The sequence below is a fragment of the Meles meles genome, chromosome 20 (assembly GCF_922984935.1).
Source record: "Meles meles chromosome 20, mMelMel3.1 paternal haplotype, whole genome shotgun sequence".
Lineage (NCBI taxonomy): Eukaryota > Metazoa > Chordata > Mammalia > Carnivora > Mustelidae > Meles > Meles meles.
The window spans coordinates 631,610-641,779 of record NC_060085.1 but is presented as its reverse complement, the minus strand read 5'-3'; the positions used below and the strand labels follow the sequence as shown (position 1 = coordinate 641,779).

Here is a 10,170-nt window from a genome sequence, read left to right as displayed (position 1 = left end):
CTGGGAAGAGGAGTCTTGGCAAAGGCGCACGCGCGCACTACGACTCCCAGCGAGCCGCGCACATGGACGACGCATTGCGCCTCGCGCGCGGCATGCTGGGGCTTGTAGTTTCCTTCCAGTCCCAGAGACCAGCCGCGGGGTAAGATGGGGTATGTGCCAAAAGCCTCCGCGGAGCAGGGATTACCTGAATTCAAGGTTTTGGGGGCGCTCAGAGGATGCCAGGCGCCAGAGCCATCAAGAGGAATGCCAAGATTCCGGCTTTGGTTTGGGGCGGTGGGGACGTTTAACGAACATCAGTGTGACGAATACGCAAACCATATGGCACGTTGGAAGCTACGAAGTACTCAAAAGAGCAAAGAAACGCAGCGCTGGGGGCCAGGATGGGGTGCGCTGCGACTGTCGGACGCAGACGTGCTGGGAAGGGCACCTGGGCCTGTCTCGCGCGGACAAGCGCCGGCGCCGCTCGGGTGCAATCCTCGACGGCGCCGGCAGAGGGCACTCCGCGACCGGAGATGCACGCGCCGCGGCCTCGTCCGGCCTCCGCCCCCGCGCGCCGCTGACGCACGGACGCGTGCGCGGGCGGCCCGGGGCTGCGCTGACGTCACCTCGGCTCGCGCAGCCTCGCTCGCGGCCTTGACGTCACCACCCCGCCCCCGCGCTCACGCAGGTGGCGCCCCGGGCCAGGCCTCCAGGCCCACATCTTGGTCTCCGGCAAAACGCGGAGTGTGGGTTGGACGGGGTTGGGGCCCACACCCGGGAGGGCCTTGGCTGAAGGGCCGAGGGGTGCAGCCACAGGGGAGGGGGTGTCACTCCTGGGCCCGGGTCTGGGCACACGCGTTCCGACGCGGTGTTGCCCCGTGGCTCCCCAACCCCAGGGGCTGCCTGCGTCCTAGCTGCCTGCCTTCCAGCATCTGGGGCGCCTGTGGCCAACACAGGGGAAGGACGCAGACCTAGTGCCCAGACCGCCGCCGCCTCTGGGCATCCCGGCTCAGGGTGTGTGCGCGCAGAGAGAAGCCGGTTCGCATTTCTAGGGGTGCGTCCCGTGCGCAATCGCAACCTTTCCCAGAGCCCCGGACCCCACATGGGGCGAGCCTGATCTACCTCGTCAGTCCGCTACTCGAACCCATCCACTGGGCAATTTCTCTCCCATTCCTACTCCAGGGGGGCCAGTGCGTAAAGGCAGCACCTGTTACTCAGGCCCCAAACCTAGGGTGACCCCGGAGCTCTCCAGTGGACCTCCGGTGGGCATGGCCTGTCCACTCAGTGGCCACTCTCACTGGTTTGCACAGTCGCAGCCTCCTCCCCTGTCCTCGAGGCAGGTGAGTTCACACACAGCCAGCGGCACCATGTCATTCTTTCGCTGGGAACCACTAGACGGCCTCCCTTGTTCCCTCCAACACAACACTTTGATTTCCAAACGTACTTTCTTACCCCAGGTCCTTTGCACACCCAGCTCCTGCTCACTTCAGCCAGCTCTTGCCTGGGTGTTCATCCACTTGACTGGCAGATTGTTTTCGATGTGCCGGCCGTGTGCTATGCCTGGGGACCCCAATCCTGACTTGGGACTCACCCTGCAGTGAGGGAATGGGTGAGGAGGACACGACACACTGGAGCAAATAACAGGCGACACGCAGGGCCACAGAAAGGGGCAGGGTGAGAGCTGCTGTTACCAAAGGTGGCCAAGAGGACGCGCACTGAGAATGGGCCATTTAGGAAAGAGTTGAAGGAAGCCAGGGAATGACTCTTGAAGCTGAGTGGGAAAGAAAGAGCCTTCGAGGCTCGGCACCTGCCAGCGCAAAGGCTCTGAGGTTGAAGCGGTAGTGTGGGTTTTCACTGGAGGGGAAAGGGGAGACACTGGGTTGAGCATAGGGCCAGGGGGCTTGGGCTAGGACCCAGACCACCCTGCTGCAGCTTGGTGTCCTAGAAGGCCATCTAGAAGGACAAGTCACGATTCTCTGAGATGGAGAATGGGGGCAGCTTTGTGGGTCACCAGGCATGGAGTCTCTGCTGGAGTCGTTCTGATGTCACCTGGGCAGGCCATGGTGGCACTCAGCACAGGTCATATTCTATCATCGTTCCTCGTTGTTTGTCCCAACAAGACGCAGAGCCTGGTGAAGCTGACAGGGCCACATGTTAGGGCAGAGAAGAGGGGGGCGCATATATCCGACCCCACCCCCCAGACTGGGCATCCTGGGGACTCCCAGGTTGGGGGAAGCGAAGGAGGGGAAACCGATGGACCGGACTCCTCCCCTTGGCTCCCCGTCCCCGCGGACCCTGGGAAGGGTCAGAAGCTGAGTCGCAGGGGAGGGGGTGGAGACTCAGCCACCGCGGGGAGAGCCGCTCGGCGTGGGGAGGGGGCGTCCGGGAGCGCAGGCTCCGCCTCCCACTCCCGCCGGAAGGGAAGGGGAGGCGGTGGCCCGCGCACCGTGAGCCAGACGCGGCGGCGAGCGCGGCGGGGGCGGTCGGCCCGGGACCGGGTGGCACCCAGCGGGTCGGAGCGGGCTCGCCGCCAACGCGGTCACGTGCGCGGTCCCTCCTCTTGCGCCTGCCTCCCCCGCGCGCCGCGCTCTCCATTCATAAATTCTCCGCCTGCTCCGCGGCCACCGGGCGCCGGAGCCGCCGGGAACGCCGCGCAGCCGCCCGCCCGCCCGCCCCCCATGGGCCGCGCGCCCCGGCGCTGAGGTAGGCGCGGCGGGCCCGGGGATACGCCAAGGCGGGCGGGGGCAGGCCGAGGCCGCGCGGCCCGTGGGATCGCCGCCGGCTCCCGACCACCGGCCCTTTCCGCGACGCGGCGAGGCCGGGAGGGAGGGAATGGGGGGAGCCGGGGCGGGCGTGCGGGCCAGTCCGCGGAGCTCTGCATCCGCCGTTAGCGGCTTGGAGAGGGACCCCCCCCGCCCACGCCCTTGCCCGGCCTCAGTTTCCCCCGAGATGCAGCGAGCGCGATGGCGTCTCCGTCTCCCGGATTAGCCCGAAGCGGCGATGTGCCCGGAGTCCGGCTCTCTGCCTCTCCGCGAGGGCTCGCCATCCCGTCCCCGGGGCTGGTTGGGGGCGCAGGGATGGGCGCGATGGCGAGCGAGCTCGGGAAGGACCGGCTGGACCTCAGGGGCGGGCCGTGGGGAACGTCCGCCCTCGGGTCTGGTCCCCGCCTACCCCTCGGAGTCCGCCTCTCTTAGCCCTCGGCTTCTGCCATCTTTTCGGGCCTCCTGTCGCGGCCCCTGCGCTCTGCCCCCTCCCCCCGGCCGGGCCTCCTTGCCCGACCTACATTTTGCGCGCCCCATCCCCTGGAGGATACCGGGCAGCCTCGGCCGTTCTCGGGCCGAGCGCTGAGAACACCTGGCTCTGGCCCGCCCCCCCCCCCCCCGCCCCCGTTCTCGGGCCTGTTTCCCCCCGCTGTCGAGGGGGGTTACAACCCGGAGGGGCTGGGGACGCGGGAGCGTGCACGGGCTCCCCCTCTCCTCTGGGGAAAGGCCGAACGCGCGCCCTGCCTGCTCAGGGCTGCGGGGCATCCCGGCCCAGACGCTGCTCCCCGAGATTCCAGAGTGCAGTCCCCGGTCCTTCCCACCGGGAGGAGCTGGCGTAGGGGAGGGCGGGCAGGTGCGCTCTCCAGGCAGCCCCTTTCCCGAGGGCTGACTCCCCTCCCCCGGCCTCAGTTTACCCCGAGCCCGAAGCAAACGTGGAGGCTGGCGTGCTTGGCCAGAGCAGCTGCTCGTGGAGGCGCAGGGCCCCGCGCTGGGCACTGGCGGGGAGGCGGCGGCAGCAGCCATCTTGCCACCCAGGACCGGCTCAAGCCGCCCTGCAGGAGGCCTCCCTCCCCCGCACCCCCTCCTCTCCCCCAGTGCGCCCTGGCAACACCCCCCTCCCCGCTCGGCCTGCTCGCTCCGTCGCCATGGGAACCGGATTCTTAAGGGCTGGGAACAGATGCGCCTTCTTTGGCCTTTTCGCTCCCGCTAGCACTGGGGGGGGGGGGGGGGGGAACACAGCGACCTCCCCGAGCTGTGACTTGTAGGCACTGAGCTCAGTCCCTGCACCCCGCTCCACGATCCTGGCACCACTCTCTGTCGAACCAGTCTCGGGGCTGCGGCAGGCCCCTCCTCTCCCCCGATGCGGCTGGCAGGGCCCCTGGGGTCTCCCGGTAGTGAGCCGACAGCTCCGTGTCCCCGTTGCTCCTAGGACTGCGTCCCCCTTCCTGGGCAGGCTTCCCGGCCAGCCGCTGCCTTGCTGGGCCGGCCCCACCGGCTGGGGTGGTGGTGGATAGCATACACCTCCCCCATCTTCAGCATGGGGAAACGGAGGTCCCCGCGTTGATCCAAGCGGGGTGGGGGCTGCCTCGGGGCTCTCCTCCACCTCCCCGTGAGTCACTGCCCCGTGTGGACTCCTACTCCCACTCCCTGGGAGCTAGGAGAGGGAGGGGAAGGGGGAGCTGGTCTGAGCAGGCCCTGCCCCCCACCAGGCCCCTCCTCCTAGCTTCAAAATGCAGCCCACGCCCACCATGGCCACGGCCGCCAGCACCGCTGCCTCTGTCGCCCTGACCTCCAGGTGGGAGAACGCCACCGGCAGCCCCACCGTGAGTGAGGGGTTTGGAGTGGGGGGGCCGGGCGGGCCTCCAGAGGCCACGCCCAGCGCTCCTGACCCCTGCTGGCCCACAGGCGGAGCCTGACCCCATCCTGGACAACTACGTGCTGCTGGTGGTGGTCATGTCGCTCTTCGTTGGCGGCACGCTGGTGGCGCTGTCCGGCGTGCTGCTCGTGTGCAGGCGCTGCTGGGAGGCTCACCCGCGTTTCAACAGGTGCGCAGCCCACCCGCCCCGGCGGCCGCCCCGGCGCCCCTGCGGGCCTGGAGCCGGACCGTGCGAGCGCGCACACGCGCGTGCGCGACAGCAGGCGTGTATGGCACCCCGTGTGGTGTTGGGGGCTGCTTCCGAGTGCCTGGGGAGCACGGTGTGTCTGCCCCGGGGCCTGGCCCCGCGAGCTCGGGTCGCGGCCGCTGGGCCCTCCGACCCACCTTGCTGTCCTGCCGCCCCTCCCCAGAGCGACGGAGGAAGCGGAGAAGACCACCACCACCTACCTGGACAACGGCGCTCACCCGGCCCAAGGTGCGGCGCCCCGCCAGGCCCGCCCCCTGCCCACCTGCCCGCCCTCCCGCCCGCCCCCCTCGGGCCGCCTGACCGGCTGTGTCTGTCTGTCTCCCCCACCAGACTGGGCGCAGCTCGATTCCGACTCATCTCTGTTTCCTTAGAGCCCGCGCGTAGGTGCTCACAGGCGCGTGCTGAGCGAGTGAGTGTGTGAGCGGATGTGTGAGTGCCCGCCCCGCCCCCGCCGGGCCCCGCCCCTCGCCCCCGCCCCGCCCCGCCCCAGCCGGCCGCCCGCCCAGCGCCAGGCGCGGCCCGCCCGGGGCCCACCCTCTCGGCTCTCCTCGCAGACCCCGACTTCAGGGGGGAGGACCCGGAGGGCCAGGACGCGGAGACGGAGCGCTTCCTGTCCACCAGCTCCACCGGCCGCCGGGTGTCCTTCAACGAGGCTGCCCTGTTTGAGCAGAGCCGGAAGTCGCAGGATAAGGGCCGCAGGTAAGGGACCCGGTCCCCAAGGGAGGTCCCAGAGCCTGATGCCCTGTGACTGGGCTCCCTGGGCGGTGGATGCTGGGCGCTGGCCTTGCTCTCCCCCAGAATTGACGGGGTGGGCCGTGGAGCCAGGGACAGCAGGTGCGGGCTTGGGGGTTCAGGCTGTCGGAGGGAGGGCCGAGCGTGGGGCGCGGCGGGGGCTGGCTGGCGCGGTGACAGGCAGCCATGCTGGGCGCAGGTACACCCTGACGGAGGGGGACTTCCACCACCTGAAGAATGCCCGCCTCACCCACCTGCACCTGCCGCCCCTCAAGATCGTCACAATCCATGAGTGCGACCTGGGCGAAGCCAGCGCTGCCACTCCTCCCCATGCCGCCGCCCCCAAGGCCAACCTCGCCATCTTCCAGGTGAGTGTGGGGGTGGCAGCTGGCTTGGGGCTCGGGGGATAGGACAGCGCCCCCGCTGGCGGCCCCTTTCTCTCTGGGCTGGGCCCCTCGTCTTAGGACAGGGAGGGGGGCCTGGCTGGGGCGCACAGTGGGCCGTGGGTCCAGCAGTCCCCTCACCCACCCGTGCTCTTTGACCTGTTACTGCTTCCTCCCTAGCCCCCGGGGAAGGCCCTCACCGGCCGCTCCGTGGGCCCCAGCTCCGCCCTGCCAGGTGACCCCTACAACTCAGCCGTGGGCCCTGCTGACTTCGAGATCAGCCCCTTGGCATCCAGCGACTCCGGGGAAGGCACCTGGGTGAGGGCCCCCGAGCGGCCCCTCCCCTCCCTGCCCCACTCCAGGACAGAGGTCAGCCTGTGGCCTCCCCCACCCTCACCCCCCTTGCTCCTGCCCGCCCCCCTGCATGGGAAGAAAAGGGGTCGGCGGCACATAGACGGCACAGCCACCCCTCCCGCGCACAGAGCGTCCCGGCGGCTGGAAGGGGGCAGGTCAGGACCCAGCCGGAGCCAGAGGCCGAGTGCTCTCGGACGCTCACCCTTGACGATGCCTCTGTCTGGGGCTGGGAGGAACGGATCTGGCCGGCGCCTGGCTGAACCCCTGAGCTCAGCATAGCTTCCAGCCGGCCACCGAGTGCCCTTTGCTGCTCCTCTGCGTTCTGGGTGGGGCGCGGTGGCCCTGTCTGCTAGGGCTGCACACTAGAGAGCAGAGCTGGGCCCAGGCTGGGGCCAGCACTCGGGGCAGCAAGGAGAGGGCCCCGGGCCTGAGAGCATTCCTCTTTTCTTCCAGTTGGAGCCAGGCACCAGGAGCAGCAAACCTGCCGGGCCAGGGCCCGCAACGGGGCACAGGGAGGCCGGGCGCGGGGAGGCAGGCCCTGGCTCTGGGGCCGGACCCGTCCTGCAGTTCTTTACTCGGCTGCGACGCCACGCCAGCCTGGACGGGGCCAGCCCCTACTTCAAGGTCAAGAAATGGAAGCTGGACCCCAGCCAACGGGCATCCAGTCTGGACACTAGAGGTGAGCTGGGGCCCTTGGCAGAAACCGGGGCCCAGGGGGTACAGCTCCCACTGCTGCCCCAGCAGCCTTCAAGAAGGAGGTTTCACACCCGGGGAGGGGTCAGTGCTCTCGGACCCCAGGCACGTGCCCTGTGCTGGCCAGCGGCGCCTGTCTGCCAGCAGGCATCCTGCCCGCCAGCAGGCATCCTGCCCAAGGGCTTCCAGTTGGTTGGGTCGCACGCTGGGCCCCAGTGAAACAGGGTTGGCAGACCGGTGACCTTCTGTAAGGCATGAGACAACAGTGGTTTTGGGTCTGGGGTCAGCCTGTCTGGTCTGGCAGCGTGGAAAGAGCTGCAGACTGCATATAAATGAGTGTAGGTACGTGCCAATAAAACTTTATTGACGACAACAGCTTGCGGGCCCATTTGGCCCGTGGGCCTGAGCATCCCCAGGCCTGAACTACCGAGACCAGCCCTTCAATCCCGCAGAGCCCAGGACACAGGCCTTCCTCATCCTCAGTCCAAAGCAGGAGCATGTGTCGGGGGTTGGGGAGTGGGCACCAACGTCTCTACGGATCGCCTGGGGGACTCAGACAGGACAGGACAGGACAGGCTGCGGGGCTGCCTGTGGGGGTGGGCCCCGGTGCCAGGACAGGCGAGGAGACGGCACAAGCCCCCGTGCTGGGGGCCGGTTCCAGCTAGCGCAGGGAGGGGACGGCCCCCTCCACTGCCTTGGGAGCAGAGATGGAGCCCTGATTCCTGAGCACGATTAGAGTGGAACCCTCCCCTGGCCCCAGGCTGACACGCCTTCCTCGGTACAGGCTCCCCCAAGCGGCACCAGTTCCAGCGGCAGCGGGCAGCCAGCGAGAGCACAGAGCAGGAGGAGGGGGACACCCCCCACGTGGATTTCATCCAATACATTGCCAGCGCCGGCGCCGCTGTGGCCTTCCCGCCCCCCCGCCCCTTTCTGGCCGGCCCCGCCAGCCCATCCCCCACCCTCGGCAGGTATTTTTCAGTAGGTAGAAGTGCCAGGGGTGGACCAGTGGGCCCCTGCCCCCCCCAGTCCCCTCCCCCTTGCCCTGGGAAGGGCTCTCCTCACCCTGCAGACACGGGGGTCCGTGCCTCCGGTTCCGCCAGCCCTCCTGGAGGCTGCCTCACTGGGGCTACCTCTCCAGCATGCCTCCCAAGAGGGAAGCAGGGGGAGACGGGGGAAGGGCAGAAGGGCAGGTGGGGCCCTGGACGATGGCCCCAGGGTCCCCAAGACAGGATGCCTGCCCAGCCGGGGCTGTGAGGGGCATGTGCCTACTTGGATGTTATCGCTTCCCGGTGGGGTCCGTGGCCTGATGGGCTCTGCTGTAGCCTGGTGCTGCTTCCCGCCTGCCCGTGTTCCTGACAGCTGCATGGCCCTTTCTCAGCAACTGTGACCCCTCCCGCCAGCAGCACCCCACTCCTGCCTGTGGATGGGAGCAGCGGGGGTGGCGAGGTCCAGGGCTAGAGGCTGAGTGGGGCTACCCCCGAATCCAGTCCATCCCCAGCCAGTGTCCGCAGGACAACGTCCCTCTCTCCAGGCGAGGAGCCGGCCACCTGTGCTCCGAGCAGGTGCTTGGCTGAGGCACTGTAAAAAGTGACCTGGTTGAAAAGCAGGTGTCCGGAGGACTCAGATTTACCCAGAAAATATACCCTGCAACAGGGACTGGCAACATTTTTCTAAAAAAAATTCATTTTCCGCAGAGCCTGGCCAAGCCTAGGGGGTCCCCACCCATGCCCGCCCTTCCGGACCCAGAGTCAGGGGGGCTGGGGAGAAAATGCAGGGGCGTGCACGGCCTTCTTGACCGCTGCGGCCTGGCTTGCAGGCTAGTGGCGGCCGAGGAGGTGGGCGCCGCGGGAGGAGCGAGCCCCGAGTCTCCCCCAGAGGCTAGCGGCGGCGTGGGGCCCGAGCAGCTGCAGCAGCAGGAGTCCGATGGCGAGCGGGACTCGGGGCCGGAGCAGGCGCAGACCAGCTACCGGGATATCTGGAGCCTGCGCGCCTCCCTCGAGTTGCACGCCGCGGCCGCCTCGGACCACAGCAGCAGTGGCAACGACCGCGACTCGGTGCGCAGCGGCGACAGCTCGGGCTCGGGCTCCGGGACCACCGCGCCCGCCTTCCCGCCGCCCTCGCCGCCGCCCACACCACGGTCCGCGGACGGCGAGGCGGGAGGTCCGCGGAAGCTGCTCCAGATGGACAGCGGCTACGCCAGCATCGAGGGCCGCGGCGCGGGCGACGACGGGCTGCCCAGCGCGTCCGAGAAGCGCTCTTCCTTCACCAGCGCCGGCCGCACGGCCACGGTGGGCAGCAGCTTCGAGGGGGCGCTGGCGCCCACGGAGGCGCCCTCCCGGCCCCGCAGCCCCCGCGCCTGGCCCCGCCGCGCCCCGCGCCGCGACTACAGCATCGACGAGAAGACGGACGCGCTCTTCCACGAGTTCCTGCGCCACGACCCGCACTTCGACGACGCGCTGCCCTGCACCGCCCGCCACCGCGCGCGCGCGCACCCGCACCCGCACGCGCGCAAGCAGTGGCAGCAGCGCGGCCGGCAGCACAGCGACCCCGGCGCGCGCGCCGCCACGCCCGCCCCGCCCGCGCCCCCGTTCCGCCCCGACCCCCGGCCCCCACGCGCGCCTCTGCGCCGCGGCGACAGCGTCGACTGCCCGTCCGAGGGCCGCGCGGGCGAGGACCCCGCGGCGCCCGCCATCCCGGTCATCGAGGAGGAGCCCGGCGGCGGCTGCCCCGGCTCGGGCCTGTGCGTCGGGCCCCCGGGGACGCTGCTGGACAAGCTGGCGGCCGGCCTGGACGACAGACTCTTCCCGCCGCGCCTCGCCCAGCCCATCGCCGCGGCTCCCGCGCTGGCCGCCGCCGCGCCTCCCGCGCTGGCCGCCGCCGCGCCGACGTCTCCCGACCACAGCCCGGCCTAAGCCCCGCGCCCCGCACCCGCCTCAGCTTCTCGGCGCCGCTCGGGGCCCGCGCCACAGGACGCGCCTCCAGCCGCCCCCGGTGCGCGGGCTCCAGTCCTCGGGTCACCCTCGAGCGGCCTCCGGTGCGCACGCGCACAGGGCCCCCCCCCCCGACCCCGGGCACGGAGCCGGGGCCCTCCGCGGCGCCTCAGCGTGCGGGCCGGTCCGGAGGGAGCGGGGCCGCTTCTCCATC

At 69.9% G+C, this 10,170-nt stretch overlaps 1 protein-coding gene across 4 annotated transcripts; it reads left to right on the top strand.

Annotated features, from left to right (window-relative positions):
* Nucleotides 1–2,635: 2,635 nt before the first annotated feature.
* LOC123932452 (CACN subunit beta associated regulatory protein) lies at nt 2,636–9,951 on the top strand. 4 transcript variants are annotated; one of them, XM_045990637.1, is made up of 10 exons: nt 2,636–2,682; nt 4,451–4,564; nt 4,647–4,786; nt 5,028–5,092; nt 5,419–5,563; nt 5,796–5,964; nt 6,160–6,348; nt 6,787–7,012; nt 7,811–7,994; nt 8,843–9,951. In XM_045990637.1, the coding sequence occupies exons 2-10, from the start codon at nt 4,472–4,474 to the stop codon at nt 9,936–9,938; spliced, it is 2,307 nt and encodes a 768-aa protein (XP_045846593.1). In that variant the 5' UTR covers nt 2,636–2,682; nt 4,451–4,471; the 3' UTR covers nt 9,939–9,951. The 4 variants fall into 4 exon arrangements, with proteins under 4 accessions (XP_045846593.1, XP_045846594.1, XP_045846595.1 ...); XM_045990638.1 differs by lacking the exon at nt 2,636–2,682 and having other exon boundaries at nt 4,340–4,564; nt 6,160–6,297; XM_045990639.1 differs by lacking the exons at nt 2,636–2,682; nt 6,160–6,348 and having other exon boundaries at nt 4,340–4,564.
* The last annotated feature ends 219 nt before the right edge of the window (nt 9,952–10,170 follow it).